Consider the following 25,147-nt stretch of genomic DNA (forward strand, 5'->3'; position numbering starts at 1 on the left):
AGGACATCCCCCTCAGAGGGCTCTTGGCCAGAGGAAGTGAAATGCCCAAGATAGGAGCTATACTGCTCAAACCAAGCCCAGAAGCCTCTTACCTCTGAACCTCAGCCGACTGTCTGGTCCGGGAGAGCCCAAGGTCTTTCTTTCTGAGCAGGATCCCACCAGGCTGGGTTCTCAGGCCTGCTGCCTTCAGGCATCACTGCCTTCAATCCTCTGGAAACGCCCTTCTGGCCAGTTCTCCATAACCCAGTTTCTCCAGTCCTGCTCCCCATTCTCCCCAGGGCTGCCCCAAGGCCCCATCCAAGCACCAGTTGCCAGGAATGAACCTCCTATTAAAGGGACAGGCTGGTGGCCACAAGGGCCACCCCACATGGCCCTCCTGGGTCTGTGTCTCAGGGCAGTTCACTCCCTCTGGGCTCCAGGGGCCTCATCAGTGAAACGGCCTTGAGAGAAGAGGTGTGCTGTTCTTGGGAACTTACCTTTGTTTGTCTTTGGGAAGGTGGACCTAATCCGAGGAGACAAAACCTATCCTGCCCTGTAGGCCCATCCTACAGCTTCTGGATCCCAGTGCCAGGGGCGGGCCCCGGTTATCTGCATTTAACCAATTTCCTAGGAATTCGGAAGCAGTCTGGCTCTGAGATAGCACAGACTAATCTAGGCAGCTCCAGGCACCCCTCCCAACATCCCACCCTGCTCTAGATTAGTTGAGCCCTGGGAGGGGTCTGGGCCCTGCCAGCTCCCAGAGTCACAGAACAGTGTCAGGCACAATACATTTGTTTAAGGAATGGACCATACTCCACCACAGCACCTGTCAAGACAGATTTTTCCTTTTTGCCTTAGGCTCCAATATGGCTCCTCAGCACAGCACAATTATTGATCCTGTCTTTAATTTCTTTTGATATTTTGTTCATAGATTTTTTTTGCATTAATTTGGATTTTTTAAAAATATTACATTGAAATGCTACTTATCTTGATTACTGAGCTTTCTGGTGCCCTCCTACATTTGTGTCTGTGGCAAGTACCTTGCTCACCCAGCTCAGCCTGGTCTCAGCTGAGACATCCCACCTGCCAGGTGTTTTGTGCAGCCTTGAGCACATCCCTTTCTCTTCACCAAGTGGAGACAGTAATGCCTCCTAAAGCTGCTGTGAGAGTGAATGAAATGTGGTCAAGTGTCCAGTATGGTGGTGGGCACATAGTAAAGGTGAGTTCTTACCATGTCACCATTCATAGTCCATCAGGTGGGAATTATGTCCCCATCATACAGACGAAGAAACCTGGGTCCAGCAAGGGGAAGATGACCTATTAAGTCCATATAGTTAGCAGGACCAAACTGCAGGGCCCCTGACTCTACCTCCAGTGCTCTCCCCAGGGCACCACAGCTACCAAGACAGAAAAACAAACCAGCCTATCAAAACCATTGTGCACAGCCGTGCCACTCACAGCATGGATGTGTGTTTCTCCATGATGGAAACGGCCAGAGTTGACCAAAGGAATCAGGGCAAGGGTGGTGGACACAGCAAAAATGCCCATTCAGTCCTCAAGTTGAAGGGCAGCTCTTAGAGGGAGCACACAGGGAGGTGCGGGTGGGCCTTTGGTTCTGGAGAAGAGGAAGCTGCAGTCAGGACATTTCCAAGCGGGAAAATAACCTTCGAAATCCACCATAACACCAGCACCCAGAGACAGCCTGCTACTTTTCCAGTACTAAAATGGGATCATGAGTTTTCTGAGTTAAATATTCTACAACACAGATTTTCACGGCTTCAAGGCACTTCATCTGTGGGCCAGAGTTAATTTAACCAGTCCCCAATTTTTCTCCTTTTCTTATTTCTAAATGTTTAGGTGCTGGCTTTAAGACTTTTGGCAGCAACAGCTGTTTAATCAGGAACTGTATCACGCACATCTCTAAACACATTGTCCTTTGGAGTGGGCCTGCTGTGCGCCAGGTTCTGAGTGGGCTTTTTTGCATTTATGATTTCTTTTCATGGGCAAAGCAACTCTACAAAAAGTAGGTGATGTTCTTCCCATTTTACAGCTGGAGACACAGAGTTCAGGTGGATTGTCTGAAGTCACATAGTGTGAAGCCAGGATGACCACCTAGAACTAACTCGAAGGTCGACGTGATGGTTAAATAGTGGTGAATAGAGGGACCCAGGATAGTTTAAGCAGAACGACCTTGAGCTGAGCCTTATGGGGTGGAGGATACCAGCAGGAGGAGGAAAGGTCGGGGAGGCCACCTGGCGGAGACCAGAGCCAGAGCAAAGGCCACACCAGGAGATTTCTCAAAGCTCGGGATTTGTAGGGCAAAGGCGTTAGCAGGGAGGGGGTGAGTCATGACGTGCCTGGTGGAGGGCGGGGGTACCTGCACCGCACTGCGGGTTTGAGGTCCAGCCCGCGTCCAGCCCCTCCTCCCCAGATGCAGGAGGAACCAGCCTTCGCAGTCCGCTCGGGGCCCTGCCGCCCGGGCCACGCCGCTCGCGCCAGGACCCCGCCCCGGCCCCGCCCCTCTCGTTTGGCGCACCCCGCGGCCTGACGGTCCCGCCCCAGGCCCCGCCCCATCCAGCCTCTTCCAGACGCGGCCGTGGCGGCGGCGTCGCTCGACTCCGGCGCGCGCGCGGGGCTGCAGCCATGGCGGTCGCCGCTGAGGGCGCCCGCCGGAAGGAGCGCGTCCTCTGCCTTTTTGACGTGGACGGGACCCTCACGCCCGCTCGCCAGGTAGGGCCCCGACGTTTGGCAGCTCCCGTCGGGACTGTCACACGAACACCCGGAGGCCGAATGGGGGCCTGCAGCGGCGTGACCCCGGACACCCCGGAACCGAGTGTGGGCTGCACCGGTACCCAGCCGCTGACACCCTGGGGCCGCGTGCTGAGAGTGGTGGGCCGCCTGCTGGGAGGTCCGCGCCCACGTTCTGCCCGGGAGCGTCGGGGCTGCGTCGGACTCTGGAAGGAGGAGGTTGCGAGCCTCCTCCCCAGACTACCAAACGCTCAGGCCTGGCTCCGGGGCGCCTCCCCAACCCCGGCGCCCACCCCAGTTCAGCCCTAGGACGCACCAGTAGCCCGAAGCTGGCGTCTGAACCCAGGGTTCCGTCCAGGGCTGGGCACGCACCAAAGCGTCAGAGTCGCCATCTGCTGGGGCACAGGTGGTCTCGGAGCCATCCCACCCGACCTTCCCAGGCCTGGGCCTTGGTCTGGTGTCTCAAGCCCTCATCCCACCCCCAGCCACGGAGGGAGGGAGGACCAGTGTACCTTTTCGAAAGAGTTATGGACTCCGCCCACCTGGAAGTGAGAGGCACCAGAGGGTCTCTCTGGCACAGGGAGAGGGGAGAGCAGTCTCCTTGTAAAGGCTTTTCACGGCGTTGGTCCTCCTACCGCTGCTCCTCATTCAGTTTTGCTCCCTTTGGCTCTCACCGTGGATGAGTATCCAGGTCCACCCTCACCAGCTGCGTGCACAGATAAGCAGGGCTCTTTCTTGCCCTCCCTCCTGTCTGGGGCCACAAGGACCAACTGAGAGCAGGGAGCTGGTAGGACTGAGATGCAGGGCAGTGACTGTTGGGGACCCAGGTTTTAGCCTCCCCTCTTAGGTCCTGAATGCCCTGCCCCACCCTGTGGGGCCCTGGCTTTGGCTTTGGCTCCACTAACCCAACAGCCTGTACAAGAACAGTGTGTTGATGCTGTCCACCAATGTTAATGCCAGGCCCTATTCTTAGTGCTTTTTAAGCATTAAATTTTCATTATGCTTATTCACGAACACATCCTCTTATAAAGAATGAAAATAAAACAGAAGGCCCAAGTCCTTTCTGACTATGTGAGGATCCCAGGCCCAGCCCCCTCCCCGAGGTAACATGGGTGCCTGTATTGTGGCTTTGTTCTAGACACAGCTGGATCTCAGTGCCCAGAAGACATAAGCATTGTTTTGTAAGGCTTTTAAAATTTTTTTCAGTAAGTGGTATCTACTGTGTGCACCTTCCTGCAACTTGATTTTAACAATTAACAGCATGTCTCAGAACTGTCCTGTGCTCCAGGCCTGGGAAGCACAGGCCTGCCTTATCCTGTGTAACCACAGTATAGTATTTCAGAGCAAGTATGTACCATTCTCTGATTGACAAGCGCATAAGTTGTTTGCAGTTTCCCAGTGAACCTGCATTTATACTAAGGCAAGAGAAGTGGAAATTCCAGGTGATGGGGTCCATGCATTTTCAGTTTTAATAGATCTTACGAAATTACCCTCCAAAGTGAGTAATTTATACTCTCAGCAGGGTTTGAGAATGGCTGTTTCCCTGATGTCATCATCTGCTCTAGATATTGTCAGTTTTGAATATCCAAATGTTTGTAAACACAGATTGTAACTCAGTTTATATTTCCTTGTTGGGGCATCTTTTCCAGTCATTGTTGACCGGTTAATTCTTTGTTCATTTCCAAGCATTTTTGACACTATCCCATTTAATCCTAACAGTGACCCCCTCAGGTGGTTGCTACTATAATCCCCATTTTGTTGATAGGGACAACTAAGGCAAAGCCATTTGCTCAAGGTCATCCTGCAATTGAGGGACTTGAGCCGGAGTTTGGACCCAAGTGCATCTATTTATAAGAGCTGGGTTCTAACCTTGAACTGCCTCAGATTCAGGTGAAACATGGGGTCCCTGGATTCTGAGCAGAGTGAGGGCTAGGTGGAGGTCCCAGGCATGCTGACAGCCAGACTCTTGTGCTTCTCCCCTGTCCCTGCAGAAAATTGACCCTGAGGTGGCTGCCTTCCTGCAGAAGCTGCGGAGCAGGGTGCAGATCGGTGTGGTGGGCGGCTCCGACTACTCTAAGATTGCTGAGCAGCTGGGAGAGGGGGATGAAGGTAGGAGGAGCCGTCCAGGGAGATGGGCATGAAGGTAGGAGGAGCCGCCCAGAGCCGGTTCCACAGTTGGGGTGGGGGGAGAGGCGGTGAGGAGTTCCGGATGTCCCTGGACCAGTGTGCCTTCAGACCCAGATCTGCTGTTGTGCGGCAAAGGAAGTAGAGGGACCAGCCACATGTTTCTCTCACTGATTCAAACATTAGTGGTCACCTACCTTGTGCGTGGCGCTACAGGCTTTGGAGAGACAGCAGGGAGCAGCGCAGGCCGAATCCTGCCCGAATGCACTTGACAGCCTGTTCTCTCTGCCGAGTCTTGATTTCCTCATCTTTAATATGTGCATAAGCAATAATGGCTACCCTTTGTCAAAAACGACCAAGTGTGAATTTCTTTTCATTTAATCTTCACGACCACCCTTTATTTTAGGGTGGGCATGATTATGTCATTTAACAGAGGAGGATTCTGGAGTCACCCAGGAAGTTTTTAGACCCAGAGCCCCTGTTCTCAGCTGAGTTCCTGGTCTCAGCTCAGTTGAGGCAGAAACTTCCCTGACTTTTCCTTTGTCCCCACCACTTTGTTCATCCCATCAGCAAGTCCAGAAATGCCTTCCAATGTGTCCATGTCTCCATCTCTACCTCCCCACCTTTGTTCAGGTGATCATCTTCCACTCGGACCCTGCAACAGCCTCCTGGCTGTGCTCCCTGTGCCTCCCCACTCTCCCCGCTTCTCGTGGCAGCCACAGCTGAAAACCCCAGTGCAAACAGCCTCTGCAACAGTGATGGAGGTTGTAAAACGGAAGCCCCTGAACTGAGGGGCTGTGGGAGCACAGAGCAGAAATGATGCCCTCTGCTGGGCAGTCCTGGAAGGCTTCCAGAGGAGAGCAATGGATCTTGGAGGGGGCAAGCATTCCTGGCTTCTAGAAGGGCCTGCCTGAGCAAAGGCCCAGAGGTGTGACTGGCTTGTTGGCTTGTTTGGAAAGGACCAAAGCTGCCGGTCAAGGAGGCTGGAAAGGCCGGTTCGGGATGGAACAGATGGGTTTTGAATGCCAAACCAAGGAGTGTGGGCTCCATCACTTCACTTGGCTCTGGGTGCCTGGTCTCATGCCCTTTCTTTCTCCCCTGGCCTCCACGTAACCTTGAAGTCACTGAGAAGTTTGATTACGTGTTTGCTGAGAATGGGACGGTGCAGTATAAGCATGGACGCTTGCTTTCCAAGCAGGTCAGTGCCTCTCAGGGCCTCAGCCTGGGATGCTTCTTCAAGGGGAACAGTCCCTGGGGCCTTCTGTTCTGGGATGGGTGGATTCTGGAGTCACCCAGGAAGTTATTAGACCCAGAGCCCCTGTTCTCAGCTGAGTTCCTGGTCTCAGCTCAGTTGAGGCAGAAACTTCCCTGACTTTTCCTTTGTCCCCACCACTTGATGGGGAGCCCATGCCTGCCACACTGAGAGCCCCGTGTTCCTTGCCCAGACCATCCAGAACCACCTGGGAGAGGAACTACTGCAGGACTTGATCAACTTCTGCCTCCGCTACATGGCCCTGCTCAGGCTGCCCAAGAAACGGTGAGGTCGTGCCCAGCCTTGGCCCACCTCTCCTCCAGTCCTGGCCTGAGGGAGGGAGGGGGGGTTCTCCCTGGTGCCAGCTGGAGATCCCTGACTCATGGGCGGGTGGACGCGTGTCCCCCATGAAGCCTAAGGAGGCTATAGCCCCAGGAGGGGCTGGATTTGAATTTGGCACCCTTCTCCTTCTCTCTGGCTCCTACCCCTTCGCACCAGCGGGACCTTCATTGAGTTCCGGAATGGCATGCTGAACATCTCACCTATTGGCCGGAGCTGCACCCTGGAGGAACGAATCGAGTTCTCCGAACTGGACAAGGTGCCACCAGCTGTGCAGCCTTAGGCTGTAGGGCTCAGTGCCCCTGAGTCTTCATGTTCTGCTCAGAGAAGGGGCTGGGGCGGGGGTGTTCCGATTCATCCAGGACCCCTTTGGACACCCGTCATGTGCCACGGCTGTGGGCACTTTGGCATCCAACACCTAAGGCCCATTTCCACCCGCCCCCCACAGAGGACCTGACAGTGATTCCTAGTGACTCTGCCTCCAGAGTTGGTTTCAGATCCGTCCACCCATGTGTTCTGCCCCTGCTCCTGCCCCCCTGTAATACCCTGCTGTCCTGCTCTCCAGCAGTGCCATCGAGAGCCTCCCGGCACACATGTACCCCATCCGATCTCTGCCTGTGGTTCTTCCACGGCTTCCCTTGCCAGCCCCCACCTGGGTGCCCTCAGCCCTGAGGGGTCTGCCTGGCTCATCCCACCTCTCCCGCCTCCTGTCTGTGCATCCGATCTCGGGACATACCAGGGTCCTTCTTTCCTGTGCGTGTGCTGCCCCTGCTAAGCCTTGACTTGCTTTCTGCTTGGCATTCAGGGATGGAATGCTCCCATGCGTCACGCTGGCCCATCTCTGCCTCTCTGACCAATCTCTGCTCTCCCCCTTGCTCTCTTTGCTCCGGCTCTGTCCCCCTCGCTGATTGTAAAGACAGAAGACCCTCTTCAGGGCTGTGCCTTTTACTCCAAACACACCTGCAGACTCGGCTCATCCTGCACCTTCACCTCCGTCCACAGTCCCCTTCTCAGTGGAGGCTTCCCTGAGCGCCACACTAACGTTGAGTGCCGCTTGCACCTCCTGCTCCTCTCCTCTGTTTTATTTTTCCCCAAGCAGCTGTCACCACCCCGGGATATACTGTATCACCTACTCTTAAAACCTTGCTTGTTTCTGTCTCCCCAACCAAAGCCATAAGCTCCTAAGGCCTGGGCTTCCTGTGGCTGCTCACAGCTGGATCCCCTATGCCCAGCACACGCCTGACACCGAGCAAGTCCTCGAGAAATGCTTCTGGAGTGAATGAAATCAGTGGTGTTATCCCCATGTATGAATGACGAAACAGACTCAGAGAGGGGAAGTGACTTGCCTAAGGCTACACAGGGAATTGGTTGCAGAGCAAAGATTTGAACTTGGGACTCTGTCTGCTACCCTCTGATGTTTCCTTGAGGGCGTGTGGGACTCGGTGATGCCTTCCAGCTCGCCGACCCCCAACCCTTCTCCCACCCTGTGTCCCAAGGCTTAGGGTAGGCAAGGTACTGAGGCTTCCTGTCAGGTGGTTAAAGCAGACCGTGGGCAGAATCCCTCCCCGACGTACTGACCGAGTGGTGGTCCCTCCTGGGCCACTCAGGTCTTCAGTGCAAGCTCCACCTCTGACTTTTGAAGATTGGCTTCACTACTGTTTGCTCGTCTGTAAAGTAGGGGTAACCAGAGTGCCCACCTGTGGGCTGTAATGAGGACAGGGCCAGGTGGAGGTTGGCAAACGCTGACTCTTCCCACAGCCCCCAGGGTCTTGTCTTTGACTCCTGTTTACCCCCTTCTGGTATCGGAGGGGACACGGAGCTCCTGATCTCTGGTGCCGTATGTACACCAGCCCAGATCCCATCTAAGTGCTTTACTCTCCTTCAGCTCCTCAGACCCTGAGGACAGGTAGTCCCCTTCCTTAGATGAGGACACTGAGGCCAGAGGGTAAGTGGCCAGCTTGAGGTCACAGTGCTGGTCCCTGCTGAGGCTAGATGTGGCACAGGGGGCTGTCCAGTGACCAGCCTGGTCCTCCAGAGATGGGAGGTGCAGCCATCCTGGGCCATACGGGAACATTTATCCAGAGCTTGGGGCACCTCCGACCCTGGGCCCACAGAATGGCCTCTGGTGGGGACTCTAGTCTCTCTGGGGGTGCACCTGCCTGCTGGGAAGGCAAGCCAAGGCTGGCAGAAAGCTCACATCCCTTCTCTGTGTTTCCGTGATAGGGAGACAGGAAGGGTTCATTTATTACTTGTTCATCTTTTAGCCTAGTAAATAGGCTCAGAGAAGTCAGGTGACTTGCCCAATGGTCACACAGCCAGGAAGCACAGAAGCCAGGCCAAGAACTAGGCAGCCTGCTTTTATCTCTCAGGCTGGGTCATATCTGGCCTTATAGCTCATGTCCACCCTAGGCCACTTCTCCAGGCTCCAAACTGCTAGCCACTGCCTACCTCTCTCTGTTCCTGTCCTGCCCAACTCTGACTGAAAGGTAGTACTAGGCACTCCATTCCTGAGCTCCAAAATCTTCAGTGGCTCTTGATCCCCAAATATGTGTCCTCCAGGCCATCTGTGAGCTGATTATCCTGCTGAGCTCTTACTACTGCTTTGGCCAGATGGGCCCCCACCTTTACCCCAGCTGCAGTGAGCGTATGCCAGGTGAACCATCCACCCTCATGGTGCTGGCCCCCATTAGTGCAGCAGCCAAGACAGCTGCCCCTCCAGGCCTGGCGTGGCTGTTCCCCTCTGGCCCTGCAGGACCAGACTGGGGCTCCTTGGCTGGTGAGCAAATGTCCTCTTACTCCATGTTTGTAGATATGCTGCAGAATTCCAAGGTCCTGCCCAGAGGTGGGGGCTGGAGACTCCTGGGCACTGCCGAATCTCCCAGTTCAGACCACTGCACACAGAAGGTGCTCAACAAATGTACGTTGTCGTGTGGTTGGTGCATGGCCTTGCCTGGCATCCTGCTGGCCTCCCTGAGCACATACTGCCACTTATTCACAGGTCTTCACCTGCTCTTAGTTCCTCATTCTCATTTCTGGGGTCTGAGTCATGATTGGCTTTGTTGAGCTAGGCAGAGCTGACCAGTCCAGCCCTGAGGTGGACACTAACTTGGGACTCAGACTGCACTGTCCCGTCAACCTTCCTCCTTGTGCCTCTACTACAGAATACCCCACCCACACCTCCATTGGCAGGATCTGGCACTGGGTTCAGTCAGACCTCGATTCAGGCCCTGGCTCTGACACTGAGGCCCAGCCCCTCCCTGAGCCTGTTTCCTCATCTGTGAAGTGGGGGTGACAGTGTCCACCTGGAACACTCAGTGAGCTCAGACCCTCTGGGTGCCCAGCGCAGGGTCTGGCACACTGCAGCCCCCTGAACCTCTGTCTACTCCACCCTCTTCTGTAGAAGGAGAAGATCCGGGAGAAGTTCGTGGAAGCCCTGAAAACAGAGTTTTCAGGCAAAGGGCTGAGGTTCTCTCGAGGTATGTCCTCCCTGTGGGCAGCCTGAGAGGCCTGGCACAAGAGCCCACCCCAGGGTCTCTCAAGGCCAGACTGCCCTCCCCAGCACCTTTAGGAAATCCTCTCCCCTCAGGGGCACGGCAGGGGCCGGCCGAGCCACAGTGGGCAGGAACTATGTATGTTACCCACCCACTGCATCTTCCCCACCTGACCCTAATCCATCCCTCGCCTGCCCAGCTGCTCTGGTCAAAAGCAAAAGTGTCCCCCTTGATTTTTCTCCCTCACCCCCTCTCAAATCTCATCCCCTAGCAAGTCCCAGGGCCATGAGTCCAGGATGCTTCTGGAATCTGACCTCTGCTTATGCCTCCAGGCTCCAGCTAACTCCAGTGCCACTGGTTGCCCATACTGCCTCATCCATTCCCCACGGTGGCCATAGGGATCCTTACGGGTGAACAGACTACATCATGCTCCTGCTGAGTCCTTCCTGAGCCCCAGGGCCCTTGCCCCTGCCCTTTGCTGGCCTTCTCTGTTGTGGGGCATTCCACGCCCTTCCCTGCCTAGGGGTCCACTTGCCTCCCAGTAACTGCCACCCTGGCTCAAGCTTCAGCTCAGTGTCCCCTCAGGGATGTTTCCAGCCAGCACGGTCGGGGAGCTACCCAGCCATTCCCCAGGCTCTGAGGTCGTCTGCTCTGCTTACTGTCTGTCCTTCACTGGATCGTAGTTGCATGAGGATCCTGAGTCTGTGCCATGCCCTGTGCCTGGCTCTAAGTAGGCCCACAAGGGCTGAACGAATGAAGGGCCTTGCCCAGGCCCACCCCCATGAGCCTCCCCTCTGCCAGCCTTGTCCATGCCCCACCCCCTGCAGGAGGCATGATCAGCTTCGACATCTTCCCTGAGGGCTGGGACAAGCGCTACTGCCTCGACAGCCTGGACCAGGACAGCTTTGACACCATCCACTTCTTCGGGAATGAAACCAGCCCTGTGAGTGTGGCTTAGCCCAGGCCCCTCCTTCCCCAAGTCACCCCAGGTCAAGGCCAGGATACAGGGTGGCACCTTCTGGGTGACTCCAGCAAACAGCCCGTGCTCTCCAGCCCCATTACACATATTGGGAGCCTGGGGTCCAGAACTGGCTGGACACTTGCCCCATGTCCTAGCAAGTCAGGGAAATCTGGTGTAGGCTGAGAATGTGGGCTTCCTGGAAATTCTGAGGGGGCAGGTAAAGGGCAGCTCTAGGCACTGGGGTGGGTGCTGGGCCTGATCCCTGGGACCCTCCTCTGGCACCACTTGTATATTTGCCTTCTCTGCCCTTCATCTGCGGCAGGGTGGGAACGACTTTGAGATCTATGCTGACCCCCGGACTGTCGGCCATAGCGTGATCTCCCCTCAGGACACGGTGCAGCGGTGCCGAGAAATCTTTTTCCCAGAGACAGCTCATGAGGCATGACTGTGGCCCACACCTGCCCCTCTGGACTTCCAGAGATCTCCGCCCAGGCGTAAAGAGAGCCCCTGGCCCTTGGTGTTGCTTGGGGTGCCAGGGCCCCTCCTCCTCTGACCCAGGATGCCTGCCTCATATTACCTGCTGCAAGGCCCACCTTGATGGGGCCAGGGTTTGTGTGGGCAGCCATCCCCCAGGTCCTCTTGGGACTGGCTCCGTCCTCCATGACAGCCCTGGCTACAGCTGCTGCTCGGGCTCCCGAATAGAACAGGTTTCTGTCTACGCAGGGAGGAGGTATGTGCAAGGGTTGGTAAGAGGTAGAGCCCACCCTGCTTGCCTGTCCCAGTGCGTGCAGAGCAGTGCGGAAGGTGCGTATTTGTGAGAACGTTCTCTCGCAGACATTAAAGTTCCCACAAGATAAGGTGTCAATTCTGTCTGAATGGTAATTGGCCCCAGACACAAATGCTGTTACAGCCACCACTTAGCAGGTGAGGCACAGATGGCAGGGACTTGCCCTGGTCACACAGGAAGTCCTTGATCAGGTCAAGGAGGTGGGCCTCTGAAGTCCCGAAAAAGGGTGCTTTGGGGTGTCCTCCCCTAGCGCCTCCCCCAGGACCCAGACAGCAGGCAGTTGTGGGCCAGGCTGCATCACAGTTGAGGGTTTATTGCCAGTGTTAGGAAGTATGGGGGGCATCCAAGTGGCCGGGGGTCTCAGGAGGGTTTCTGGCTGGACACCGCAAGGCTGTGATTGGGGAGGGGCACTGCTGCCCCTCTGCCACCCCAGGAAGCCCCAGGGCTGGTGTTACCGCATCCTGCGTCCTGGCTTGTGCCTAGAAGGCAGGGGTCTGCTCCCAGGAGTTAACCTGCACCAGTAAACCTTCCACTAAGAGGTCAGAGTCTTTGTTCTACATGGAAAGGCCTCAGGCCTTGCCAGAGTAGCCCCAGCTCAGAGTGGGGTATCAGATGGGATGGGCCATTCTCAATTTGGGGGGCCTGGCCAGCACCACTCAGCAGTGGGCACCCAGCCTCTGTGTGGTGGGGACCAGGGGTAGGGGATGTTGCTCACACCCCAGCTGCTCTAAACCCTGAGGCTGCAGGGCACTTACAGCACTGGGGGCCGTCTTCCCAGACAGTCACCGACCCTCTTCATTCTGGGCATTTGAGCCCCATTTTACTCACAGACTGGGTCTCATAAGGGTCATTGTCCCTGGCAGGCCCTCCCTTGAACCCCATTTCTACTCCTGTCAGTGATGCACTCTGGAAGGGAGTGTAGTGGTGATGGGGATGGAGGCAAAGCCTCTCCTCCCTAGCCTCCCAGGCCAGGCCAACCCCCTGCCAAGAGCAAATGAACACACACACATACATATACACACACACGCATTGTAAGGGATGGACAGGATGGGGACCACACCTCAGCCACTGGCTACTGGGGGCCAGCAGGACCCCCGTCCTGCAGCTTTGGGAAGAGGGTCCAGCAAAGGGGCTGCAAGGCTGGTGGTCTTCCAGGCTGGGGGCCATCCTTGTGGGTGCCTGTGCCTGGCCCTGCCTGAGGGGACCTGCTGCCATCCATCGCCAGGCCCTCGGCAGCCGTGGTGGCTGGGCACAGGCAGAGCATCCGTGAGGTGTGTGATTCGGCGGAGGTGGTGTCTCCACCCAAGCTGGGCGAGACGTGCCCCCACCCTTCAGCAGACTCCTCAGGGGAAGCGGAGGCAACACTGCTCAGCGTAGCCCACAGGAGGGGACAGGGCCCCAGTTTGGGGTTCATAGAGCCGTTGCCAGGCTGCAGCAAAACATGGCTTGCAAAACAGAAACTCCCAAACCACCTTCTGCCCTTGGGTCCCTTTCTTGCCTCTCCAGTGCACCGAAGGGAGCGCAGGAAGGCAGGCCGGGCCAGAGCAGTGAGGGCCTGTCCGCCCCCACATTTCATCCCCTTCCCCTTCCAGAGGCTGGCAGGGTCCCCGAAGGGCTCATTGGTCTGTCTTCTTAGGGGAGAGGTCCAGGTGCCAGTGGGAAACCCCAGCCCAGGATGGGGGCCAGGCCTCCCTGACACACGCCCTCAGAGGCTCGGAGGCAGATGGGCAGGAGGGGAGAGGTGCTGTGCATGTGTGGTAGGGAGGGAAGTCGGGGGAGGGTGGACAGAAGGCACCATCCCACTCACACAACAGTCATTGGGAAACGGAGGTACACACTCAACGGCCACAAGCACGACAGACAGACAGACGTGTACACTGAGGCCGCCCGGGGCACTGGATCAGCCAGTGCAGTGGGGCACGGAGCCGGCTGCTGCCCATCTACCCTGTGCGGCCCCCACCCCCCAGGCAGTTGGTACGGGAGCCACCCAGCCTAGGAGCCCACGACCTGGCCAGACCACGTCTCATGGGGAGTGTGTGGGGCCAACTGGGTGAGCACCACCTCCACAGCCTGGAACTTCTGGTTCTTGGGCGGGATGGGGCACATCTTGTAGGTCACCTCATCGCCCTCCACTGGCACGTACTCCCCCTCGATGCTGGTGGGCAGGAGAAGGGTGTCAGCCCAGCGGTAGGCCTCACTCCCAGACACCCACTGCGGCCTGGCCTGAGGGTGGCCTACCTAGCTGGGGGCAGGCCTCTTCCTCAGAGCTTCAGCTCTCTATCTGTACAATGGGAATCAAAAACATCCCTCCCTCTCTGTGCTGTTTGGGGGATGAGATGTGAGGGGGCAGGGAGGTCCCCAGGTCACATCTCGCATTAGGGCTGAGGGCCAGGCCTAGACCACCTCTCCCACCTCCTAGCCTGCCCTCCACGCTGAACGACCCAGGGGCTGGCCCAGACTTCTCTGCCCCCGGATGCTGGAACAGGAGCCCAGGGCTCAGCCAGTGGTTCCTGGGGTCTCAGTGCCCCTCCCCACCTGCCCCCAGCTCCCCTCCGGTTCACCATCAATCCCTGGGAGAGGAAGAGAAAGATGCCAGGGACTCAGGTTTTTCAGCCAGGGACTCAGGTTTTTCAGCCAGGGAAGGGAGACCCCTTAGGGGCCCAGCCCAGGGCAGGGAGGCGGGAGGGACTTGACGACAGGGAGCAGGGGCCACTCACTCAGATACGTGCACAAAGATGTCCTCAGACCCATTCTCAGGGGTGATGAAGCCGTGGCCCTGTGAGCGTGAGAACTGCTTGCAGACGCCCTTGAACACGGGGCCGGCCGAGGCCCGGGCTGTCCTGAGGATAGGGTAGGGGGATTGGAGCTGTGGCCTGGGGACCCCTCCCTGGACCCTGCGGAGCCAGCTTCTGGGCTGTGGGGAACCCTGCCCAGGCCAGAAACTGCACACAGTACAGTCGCTCGGTCCTCCCATCATCCCACTGGACAATGAGAGGCGCAGAGAGAGGAGCTGGCTGTCCCGGGGTGCACAGCAGGTGGGTCTCCTGACTCCCGACAGTGGCCCTCTCTCTGCACAGCACCCTCCCCTTCTGAGGTTGTTCAGGCTTCCATGGATTCCTGTTGTAAGATTTCTGAGGGAAGAATGTCTAACCTAGGCTTGAATACCTCCTGGAATGGGGAGCCCACTGTCTCTTGAAGCAGCACCATGCTATTCACTTATTGTCCCTCATCCATCCATTCACCATTTATGAAGCATCTGCCTGGTGCCTGGCCTTGGACTGGACACGGGCAACCAGCACTTGCCATCACGAGCCTCCTTTGGCCAAGCCAAGTCAGTCTCCCCCTGGCTCCCACAAACCCCACCCCACTTGCCCCTACCCAGTGACCTACCCCATAGGTCCAGCCTGCCCACCCCTCTCCAAAGGTCATCCCACGCTTGTTTTTGTCCAGGCTGGCCCATCGGCCTGGAACACCCAACTTCCTTCTTCACCGGACGAGTCTTCCAAAACCAGCTACGATGGCTTCTTCCCTGAGGCCTGATGCTGGGTGCCTCCCACTCCCTGCCCCCAGCACGGCCAGGTGGTAGTGAAGAGCAGACACATCCCCCCTTCTCATAGCAGCTTGTGAGCTGCGTCTGTCTTACTCATCACCAGATCCCCTCATCAGGAGCTCCACGAATCTTTGTGGAATGAATGAACGCAGTTCCTGGAAGGGCCAGACACAGCTCCTCTATGCTCAGGTGAGGACAACGGGTTGGAAAAGACTTCAGGGCTGGGCAGTCCGAGGCTGAAGCCCCATCCCAGGGAAAGGGGGTGTCTGGGCAAGGAGCAGGTACTCACGCTGAGTATGTCCTGGTCCGTTTGGTGGGCAGAGGACTGGGCAGGTCCCGAGTTGAGACACCGCCCCGCTCCCAGACCCTGCTGCCCTCCCGGTGGAAGGGGAAGGTGGGCCAGACAGGGGACTTGGGGGAGTGGAGCGGGGGCACGACTGGGGGCGACGTGGGCTCTGAAGTCATGGCGGGGTCGGCAGGAGAGCCTGGTGGGCTCCCAGGCGCAGGGGCTGGAGAAGGGCTTGGGCGTCCCTGCAGGCAGGGCCTGGCCTGGCCCTGCTCGGCAGCCTCACCAGCCACAGGCTCCGTCTGAAAGTGGGAGAGAGAGGTACCGATGAGTGTGGCCCAGGGCAGGCAGCTTCTCAACACTGAGCACACATCTGGGGGGCTGGGCCTGCCTGCCACCCCTCACACAGTGACCTCAGGCCTCTCAGCAGCGCCTCCCTGGCTCAGTGTCCTCCCCAGGGAGAGGATCCTATAACCTTGCTATGGAGCTCAACAGTGCATCCCCCAAATTCATACTGAAGTCCTGCAGCATGATGGTATTTGGAGATGGGGCCTTTGGGACGTGAGTTTAGGTGAAGTCAGGAGGGTGGGGCCCCCATGATGGGATCAGTGCCCTTAGAAGAAGAGACCAAAAGCTCACCTCCTCCTTGCCGTGTGAGGACATTGCAAGAAGGGGGCCGTCTGGAAATCAGGAAGGGGGCTCTGGCCAGAGCCCGACCACAGTGGCATCCTGATCTTAGACTTTAGCCCCCAGAACCATGAGAAGTAAACATCTGTCGTCTAAGCCCCCAGGTCTGCAGTATTCTGATGTGGCGGCCCAAGCTGGCTGACACCAGCCTCAACCAGCTTGCAGTCCAGTTCCCCCACTCTGGGGGCCTGGGAAGGCATGAGTAAAGCGGCCGATGATGGTCTGGAGCAGTTGGCACGAGGGTTAACAGTTTCAGACCCACAGACCTGGGTTCAAATCTCAGCTGTGTCACCTGTAGCTTGATGGCCTCGAACAAGACACTCCGCAGCTCTGACATGGGGGTGGGAGTGTGGGCTCCAGACCCAACGGGCTGGGTTTGAATCCTACTGGCTGTGTCGCCTTGGTCAACACACTTAACTCAGTTTCCTGAGTTAAACTCAAATTTGACTCCGTTTCCTGCTCTTTAAAATGGGGTAGTGTTGGTTCTTATTTCATAGGCAGGTTGCTGTGGGGATTCACTGACTCTCCACTTGCTTAGCACAGGGCCGGGATGTTGTGGACAATTTTTCCTCAGCTCCAGTTTCTTCCTCTCTAAAATGAGGTTGAGAATACTTACCTTGCAAGGTTGCTGAGGAGTCTCTGATTTAGTCTGTGACAGCATCTAGCATTTCACAGATACCCAACACATTGCTGCCATCGAAGTTAATTGATAGAATCCCCACATCCACAGCTCAGTGCCTGGGTAGTAAACCCTGCCCCCTCCCACCCATGCTAGGGTGAAGCTCAGCTAGGTCTGGGGACACAAAGAAGCTCCTGCTGTCCAGAGCCGTGTGGGAGTGGGGCGACAGGTTCTCCCTGCCTCACCTCTGTTTCTTCAGTTCCCGTCCCTCGCCCAAAGGCCCTGTGGTCAGAGGCAAATCCCTGAACTGTGAGTCTACTTCTGGCCTTCTGTTCCTCACTCCCAAGCTTGGAGTGTTGAGTTTAAGGCTCCTTGTGAGTCCAGAGCCCAGGAAGCCTGCAAACACCGCAAACACAGCATGGCAGGGCTAGAAGAGCCGAGAAGTCACCCGTTCAAGCCCCATCATTGGAGCAGGTCTTCTGGCTGCTGTTCAAGATCACACAGTAAATGAGACTTTTCCGGGTCAAGAGGATGAGTTGGCTCCACCATCCCAGTGGGTGGAGATGCAGCCTCCCTCCTCCCAGCAGCCCCCCAACACATCCTCCTCCAGCCAAAAGAGCTGCTGGGGAGTGAGACTTGCCCACCCCCTCAAGCTGATGTGGGTTTTTTTCTCCCAGCTCACTGCAGGAGGCAGGGGTGAGCCAAGTTTGGTCTTTTTTATCCCCATTTTAGAGAGAAGAAAACTGAAGCTTCAAGAAGAAAAGCAACACATAAAAACACATACATAAATGTTCACAGCAGCGTTATTCATAACTCCAAAATGGAAACGACCCACAGGTCTGTCAGCAGGTGAATGGGTGCACGAGCTGTGGCACAGCGTGTGTAGAACAGTACGCAGCCATAAAACAGAAGGAAGGACTGGCACGTGCTGCAGTCGAGACAAGCTCCAAGTCACTCTGCCAGGTGGGAGAAGCCAGTCTCAAAAGACCGCATATTGCGTGGTTCTATATGTGAAATTTCCAGATCAGGCAAATCCACAGAGACAGAAAATGGATGAGTGGTAACCAGTGGTTGGGAAGAAGGGAAAATGGGGAGTGGCTTCTAATGAGTCTAAAGTTTCTTCTTGGGGTGATGAAGGTGTCCTAAAATTGACTATGGTGATGTTGAACGACTCTGAATATATTAGAAACCACGGACTTGTCCACCTTAAGCAGGTGGATTATATGGTATTGAGAGAATTCTCTCTCCATAAAGCTGTTCCCAAAAAGAAGACAGAAAGCAAAGCTGCCCAAGAATGACAGCCCTGAAAGCAGATGCCAGGCCCTGCAGCATATCCTGGGTGCCCCCTGCCCACCTGGGTGAGGGTGACAGGTGGCAGGGACAGAAGCTTTGACTCCCTCCCTCGAGAAAGGCGGTCCTGGCCAGCCCACTGCACAGTTTTCCCAGGCCTGGTATTGTGCTTGGCAGTGACAGCCAGTGCTAGGAGGTCGTGGGGCTGGAGGGGAGGGAGGAGGTGGGGGAGGGGCGAGGCAGCCGGCAATGGTTACCAGGGAGACGCAGCTGAGCAGGAGCCCCGCTCTGGCCAGCCAGGCCTCCCAGCCCAGGACTCATGCAAAGCAGGCGGCACAAAAATGCATGGATCACCCAGGGTTAGGGGTGAGGGCAGCTCCCTCCGCCCCCTCCCTAAAATGGACCAGGCAGCAGAGGGGAGGGGGCAGAACTGCAGCAACAATAGGCATTCATCCCTCCAGCCCCACAGGACGGCAGAGGCAGCTCCGCCCACAACTCCCCCCTCACCCAGGGGCTCCTCGGGAGAGGGCCGGGCACCGGCCTTGGGAGCTGGGGGGTTGCCGAGGGCACCGATGTGGGATCTCTCCTCCTCTCCTTCCTCTTGGGGAAAATGAAGATTATGAGAATCCCCCCTCCAAGTGCTCCCACAAGGGTGGGACGGAAGCACTGAGTAGGCGCTGGGTGAGACGGTGCTCCCCCGGGAGAGGGCGGAGGACGGGTGGCAGGAGAGACTCAGCAGAGGTCCCCTCCACTCTCCTCTTCTGTTTCCCCAAGGAGTCACCCACTTACTAGGCCCCCGCCAGGGCCAGTAACTTCTTTTATTTAATTCTGGCAACAGCCCATTCAGGCTGGTGCTATTATTACCTCATTCTGCAGGTGAGGAAACAGGCTCAGAGAGGCCAAGTCACTCACTCAAGGCCACACAGCAATTAATGTCTGAGCCAGGACTTGAACCAGGGCAGGCAGTCTGACTCTGGAGCCCAGGAGTGGGATGTCAGGAGTCTTGCATTCAGGCCCTGCATTGTTACTAACTTGGAGAGTTTCTCCCTCTCTGGGCCCTGCCAGAGCCCTGAGCCCGAGGGAGCTACACAATGCCCGACAGCCTGGAAGACCAGGGAGCAAGGAATAAGGGGATGCAGAGTGTGGCCCCTTTCTCCTGAGTGTTGCCACAGAAAGGGGCACGTGAACACAGGGCTTTTACTGCCTGAATGCTATATACAGGGCAAAAGTCTGTACAGAGGTTATTTTATGTTTTTAAGTTTCAATTGCTCTGAAGTTTGAAATTATAAGTGTTTTCCACTGTACAGCTGAGGATGCTGAGGGTCTGAGAGGTTAAGTAGCTTGCCCAAGGTCACACAGCAGATGAGTGACAGAGCCCAGATTTGTCTGAAGGTAAACAGTGCTCTTTCTATGAGGATAAATTCTGTTCCTGGTTCAGCCAAGACAAGACTGGAGTTTTCCCAAAAGAACTTTCCCTGAGAAACTAAAGGAGAAAATAAACTCCCCCAAGAGCAGAGGAACAGATGTGTTTACAGAACATTTGTTTCAATTCAAACAGAGCTAAGGCCTAGCCCCCAAGGGCCTCAGTGTGCCTCTCTGGGGGCATCTTCTGCCTGGAATAATGCCCTTCAGAGCCAGCAGTCAGAGGGTAAGGGGACGGTCAGGACCCAGACAGCCCAGGTTTGAACCCTGGCTCTACAGGGGGCCCTGAGTGACCCTCTCTTTCTGAGCCTGTTTCCTTATCTGTCAAGTAAGCTAATCGCAGCTCCCTGCCCAGGTTGTGGGGATCCTGAGGGGCTGTGTCAGTGGTGCACCTGGGAGCGGGCATGCCCCTGCCCACATGTTTTGGCTCTGAACCTCTCAGCCAAGCTCGTCTCCATTTCCCTGAATGGAGGGAATCGCCAAACCCCAGCTATTCTGCAGGCCATCCGACCAGAGGAGGTGAGAATGAAACAGCTCAGGGAGATGGCCTGAGGGGAGGCCGGGACACAGCATTGTGGGGCCATGGACTGTAGACGGCGACTCAGCCCTGTCAGCAGGTGACAAGCGCCTGGTGCTGGACATCCTCCAATCCTCAGCTCCCCCAGAAAGAATGGGACAGAAAATGTCTGTCAGAGTCTTCTCTTGACTGAGTGTCTGTCTCATTCTGGGCAGATCGGGGAAAGCAAGCTGGCTCAGGGCTGTGTGACCTGGGACAAGCACCTGCCCCTCTCTGGGCTTCACTTTTCTCCTTGACTACACGAATCATCACCAGATGACTAATGAGGGTCAGTCCAGCTGTCCTCTAAGTTGTCCAGAAAATACACTAACTGAAAGAAATACATAACTGAAAGAAAACCAAGTGCCAGGCACCAGGAAAACAAATGTGAGAGGAAACAGCCCACCCTGAGAGGGCCCCCAGTCCAGCAGGGGGAGCAGAGAGGTGAGCAGAACCCAGTGGGAAAGTCCCACCGTGACAGGAGTCAGGCCACCATCTGCTGACGGTTAACCGTGTGCCATGCAGGTCATTAAGCCCTTTGCCCATTTCCTCAGTTAGTTCCCCAACAGCCCTATGAGATCATTACCACTATTATCCCTCTTCATCAGAAGACTAAACTGAGGCCCAGATAGGTGAAGAGGGTTGCTGGGGTCACACAGCTAGTCAGGGACAGCATCTTGCACACTGGGGACATTTGGGGGATGCAGAAAGGCATTTGCCAGGAGGCAGTAAGGAAGGACCAGGAAGTCCCTGAAAGCTCCTGCTGTCCCCCAGAGAAGGAAGAGCTGGGGAGTCAGGGCTTGGGGTTCTATTTCTGGCTTTGTGCTGACTCAGACCATGACCTTGGTGAGTGACTTGCCAACTCTGGCAAGCTTAAAAACAATGCCCCCCGTAAACCGTCCAAGCCCTACGCCCCCGTGTGAGGAGCAGACAAGGGGAGGGAAGGAGATGTGGTTAAGAAGGGGAAAGTCAGGGGATACAGGACTACATGGAAGGGCTTTCTGGACCTTGGAGTCCTGTCCGTGGGCCTGAGGAAGCTGAGGAACAGCCTCAGGACCACTGGACAGGAGCTGGCACTGCCCCCGCCCCTCCCCATCCCCCAGCCTCCCAGACACTCCCTAAAATACATCAGTGCCAAAGCTGCTCCAGCAGCTGGAGTGACCTAATTAAGCCCAGCTCTTTCCCATCCCCCTGCTGTGTGTGTGTGTGTGTATGGGGGGAGCTGCTCCAGCCAACACTTGCGCTTAATTGAGGCCCTTTAACACTCCTCCTTGTCACAAGCCCACGCTGCCCTGGGAGGCTGCTGTGATTCTGGCCTTTGGGCCTCCTTGGCATCAGTGGGGGTAGGGACACCAGGATGGGCACTGTGAGAGCCACACTCACATTCCAGATCCCCTGGTCTGGGTGACCCTGGGCAAGTCACCTTCCCACTCTGTATCCCTCCAGAGAGAGACAAACGGACTGGTCAAAGTCACACTTAGAGTGGCTGAGCTCGAGCTCAAATCAGCATGACCCCAAAGCCTATGAGCTTTTCAGCGTGCCATGCCACCTCCCTGGTGACCATCATTTCCCTGGCTTTGGGGCTGGGGAAAGCCCCCTGCTGCTCTTTGCCCCCCATCTTGCTTTCTACGTGGACAAAGGTCCGAAGTGCCCCACGCTCCCTTCCCACCAGGATCCGTGACCTGGCTGTGCTGGTTGAGGCCAGAGGACGTGACCAGCTCAGCCAGGCCCTGAGCGCCCTCTGCTGGTGCCAGACAGGCTCGCTGTGCGGGACGCCCCCCACCCCCCGCCCTGCCACGCCACCTAGGGAGCCCCTTCCATGGCCTGTGGACATCTGTGGTCATGGCGCGTCCATCACTCCCCAGGCTTGGGAGGGACTCTGCAGCCAAACTGTCCTCTGGCCTCTTCAAGGCCCCCGTGCAACCATTTTCTGCTTATACCTGTCTTTTTATTTTTTTGGAGGGGGACAGACAGATCCAGAGGAAGGGGCCAATATGGGAAATAGATGTTTTTGGAAAAAACTCCAGGAAAATGGTTGAGGGAGGCTGAGAGGAGGGAACAGTGAAGATCTGGAGGGCCCAGAGGCCCCTGGGATGGGGTCAGATTGGGGAACTAACTCCCCATCTTCCAGGGGGCTGGAGGCTGCCCCTCTCCGGGAGGGGCTCTGCTGGAGCACAGCCAGGCAGGCACGGGGCCAGGCCCCCAGAGAGGTTGCCCACCATCGCTGGGCGCACTTCCTCCTCCCCTCCCCCAGCCCCAGCGGATGCCGTTCACACTCTATTTATTATTGTTCTTGTTCTGCGTCCCCTCCCCTCTCCCTGGGAAGAGCCTGCAGCCTGTCAGCCTGGCAGGAACCTGCTGTCTCCCTTGCAGGTGCCAGTATCACCCCTTATCTTGGCCTGGACAACTTGTGCCAGGGTCAGGTCACTCAGAGACAGGGTGCTAGTCAAAGCTGCCCCAGTCCCCACCCCGCACCCTTCCCCCACACCGCATCCCACAGCAGGGGGTCCAGCAGCCTCTGGCTTATCACCCCTGCCCTCCAGGGTCTGCACCCTGGCAAAGGTGGAGATCAGAGTGAGGACCCGTGGTCAGGGGAGAAGCCAGAGCGCTGAGGTGAAAATAATAACATGGAGCCACCTCTCCAAGCCAGTTAACACAATTATCCCCATCACACTGGGGAAGAAATCGAGTCAGGATAGGACAGCTGCTCCACAGCCGTCTGCCTGCCGCAGACAGTCCCTCCCCAGCCCCAGCCCTAAATTCCAGCAGAAGGGACCCATTCAGCTCCGGGCTGCATTCTCCTTTTGGCATCTGGAGGAACACGACTGTCCAGTCATTACCCCCACTCCCCGTTCCCAGACAGGAGGCTGCGGCTTGGCAGGTGTCTGCCGTTCTCTGCCTCTTGAGCCAGACCCAAGTCTCACACACACACACACACACACACACACACACACACACTCACACACACACACACACACACACACACTTTCTCACTGGGCGCCACTCAGCCTCAGCTTCCCTTGGGAACCAGGGAGGGAGGGAAGGAGGGCCAGGTAGGCTCATCTACATGCCTCCCACGTCCCCTCTGACCTGGACTGGGCAGGGCCAGCCCCAGGGGAGGTGCCCACCTTCCCAGCCCCTTGGCGGTGCCTCCTTCCTCCCCCCTGCCCAAAACAGTGTCTAGAGCCCTCGGACCCATCCAGCCCCTTACCTCTCCCTGGCAACTGAGGTCGGGGCGCTGCGTCCTGCAGCCGCTTCAGCACTCTGCCCCTCTCTGGCACTGGGAGCCGGCCAGCAGGGGATGGGGCTGGAAGACGTGTTGTGTGTATGACCGTGTGCGCGCGCGCGTGTGTGAGCATGCGGCACCTCGGGCCCCTCACTCACTCACACACGCCTTCCTCCTGACGTCAGGAAGAGCAGGAGGGAGGGACTGGGGCGGGAATTTGTACTCCCTGGTTAAAGGGACATGGGGCCCTGGCGCCCGTGGCCCAGACACCACCTCCTGAGTCAGGCATGGGCTGGGTGAGAGAGCTTACTGCGTCTCTCAGGGCCCTAAAGCTTCTTTTTTTGGAAAGTGGCTTTTATTGCCAGGCCAGGGTATAATTTGCTCTGCCAGGTGGGAGCGGCTGCTGAGGAATGCGGGGGAGGAAGAGCTGGGGACAGCCTGCATTCCTGGCAATCAGAGAACCAAGGGATGGTGAGCGAGCGGCCTGAGCACGTGCCAGGGGCCACTTGGTGGGGGTGAGCTGGAGGAGTGGAGGCACAGCACAGAGGCAGCCTCCCAGAGGTGCTCCAGACGAGGGAGGGGGAGTGGGTTCCCAGGGGCGCTCAGACCTCCCTCTCCTCTCTGGACCCTCAGAGTGCAGCCTGCTCCTCCCAGAGAGAGGCCTGGTTTCAGCAGCAGAAAAGGCCTGGGTCTGAATCTTGGCTCCTGCACTTCCAGGTTGTGTGACCTTGGGAAAGTCTCTTGTGACCCGATCCTCCCCGGCCTCTCAGGAAAGTGGAGAGGAGAGGCCTTTCTGAGAGGGCGTCTGAGGGTCAGTGTGCCGCATACACAAGCCCTGGCCTGAGGACACCTCGGCAAAGGGCTTCTCTTCCTTCACCCCAGCCCTTCTCCTCAGCTGCGGCTTGGAACTCTTCAAAAGCCTCAGGTATCTTTAGTGCAACTGAGGCAGGCTGGCATTTTCAAAAGAAGCATTATTAAAATACAAAGGAGGAGGAGTTAAAAGGGAAACAATCAAGAAAAATACAAATAGCTAAAAAAATAGCTAGTAAGCTGCACCGAGGGCTTCCCACCCGTCTGGCACCTTGCTTTGCCCTCATTGCCTCACAGCAATCCAACGATTTATCATCATCCCTGTTTTGCTGGTGACGAAAGAGAGGCCCCGATAGGGGAGGGGCTTGCCTGGATCTTGCCTGGTCAGAGGGGTGTTTGGACCCAGGCCATCCGATGCCACCACGCGCCCCGGCCCCTCCAGGACGCCCGGAACACCCGGGCTCGGGCAGTCCAGGTTTCTGATTCTACTAGAGATGGCGACCAGCACTGTCTCTTGTTGCCTGAGGCCTGGAACTCCCATTCTACCCCATCCCTGAGTCTCAGAACCCCATGCAGGGTCCACCCCTGCTAAATCCTCCTCTCCCTTCTTTGCCTTCCTCTCTTCCAGAACAACAACAGTTTTCAAAGTGGCCTTACAGGTATGTCACCTGCTTTCTGTAACAACTCTGTGCTGAGGAAGCAGGCAGGAAGAAATGGCAGGCTTCACCAAGTCACCAGGCTCAGAAGGGACGCAGTGATGGGGCAGGGGCCTGAGCCCCGGCCCTGACCCCTGAGTTCTACAGTCCAGGGTAAGGGCTGGGCAGGGTGGACACCTGCGACGCCCTGCCCGCCACCCACTGCCCCTGGTGGGGGAACCGCCCCTGCTCACACCTGAGGAACGCCCTCCCCACCCTCTTGGGCCCCCAGGATCTGGTGTGCTGCCCAGGCCGACTCTTCTGGTGCTCAGGTTGGTGGAGCACTGGCCTTGGCTGTGGTGCTGAATGATGGATTACACACAGA

The 25,147-nt window shown here is 57.0% G+C and overlaps 2 protein-coding genes across 3 annotated transcripts; one reads left to right on the plus strand and one right to left on the minus strand.

Moving 5' to 3' along the window:
* Positions 1–2,550: 2,550 nt before the first annotated feature.
* On the plus strand, positions 2,551–11,746 carry PMM1 (phosphomannomutase 1). Of its 2 annotated transcripts, XM_057486336.1 has the most exons (9): positions 2,551–2,709; positions 4,719–4,836; positions 5,973–6,049; positions 6,297–6,388; positions 6,602–6,701; positions 9,252–9,359; positions 9,843–9,918; positions 10,761–10,876; positions 11,217–11,746. In XM_057486336.1, exons 1-9 carry the CDS (start codon positions 2,623–2,625, stop codon positions 11,337–11,339), a joined length of 897 nt encoding a protein of 298 aa, XP_057342319.1. In that variant the 5' UTR covers positions 2,551–2,622; the 3' UTR covers positions 11,340–11,746. The 2 variants fall into 2 exon arrangements, with proteins under 2 accessions (XP_057342319.1, XP_036787289.1); XM_036931394.2 differs by lacking the exon at positions 9,252–9,359.
* Positions 11,747–11,974: 228 nt separating this feature from the next.
* CSDC2 (cold shock domain containing C2) lies at positions 11,975–23,456 on the minus strand. The gene is made up of 4 exons (XM_036931400.2): positions 23,303–23,456; positions 15,521–15,819; positions 14,399–14,521; positions 11,975–13,836 (listed from the first exon to the last, which is right to left on the minus strand). The coding sequence occupies exons 2-4, from the start codon at positions 15,694–15,696 to the stop codon at positions 13,674–13,676; spliced, it is 462 nt and encodes a 153-aa protein (XP_036787295.1). The 5' UTR covers positions 15,697–15,819; positions 23,303–23,456; the 3' UTR covers positions 11,975–13,673.
* Positions 23,457–25,147: the final 1,691 nt, after the last annotated feature.

This window comes from Manis pentadactyla, chromosome 10 (assembly GCF_030020395.1).
Source record: "Manis pentadactyla isolate mManPen7 chromosome 10, mManPen7.hap1, whole genome shotgun sequence".
NCBI lineage: Eukaryota > Metazoa > Chordata > Mammalia > Pholidota > Manidae > Manis > Manis pentadactyla.

Bases quoted from the DNA above. Each gene is read 5' to 3' on its own strand.
- PMM1 (XM_057486336.1), top strand. From the start codon at position 2,623: ATGGCGGTCGCCGCTGAGGGCGCCCGCCGGAAGGAGCGCGTCCTCTGC. The intron at 2,710-4,718 runs GTAGGGCCCCGA...CTGTCCCTGCAG, and splicing joins CCCTCACGCCCGCTCGCCAG to AAAATTGACCCTGAGGTGGC. The intron at 9,360-9,842 runs GTACGTTGTCGT...CCTCTTCTGTAG, and splicing joins ACAGAAGGTGCTCAACAAAT to AAGGAGAAGATCCGGGAGAA.
- CSDC2 (XM_036931400.2), bottom strand. From the start codon at position 15,696: ATGACTTCAGAGCCCACGTCGCCCCCAGTCGTGCCCCCGCTCCACTCC. The intron at 14,522-15,520 runs GTGAGTACCTGC...CCCTATCCTCAG, and splicing joins CGGACCAGGACATACTCAGC to GACAGCCCGGGCCTCGGCCG. The intron at 13,837-14,398 runs GTGAGTGGCCCC...CCTGCCCACCAG, and splicing joins ATCTTTGTGCACGTATCTGA to CATCGAGGGGGAGTACGTGC.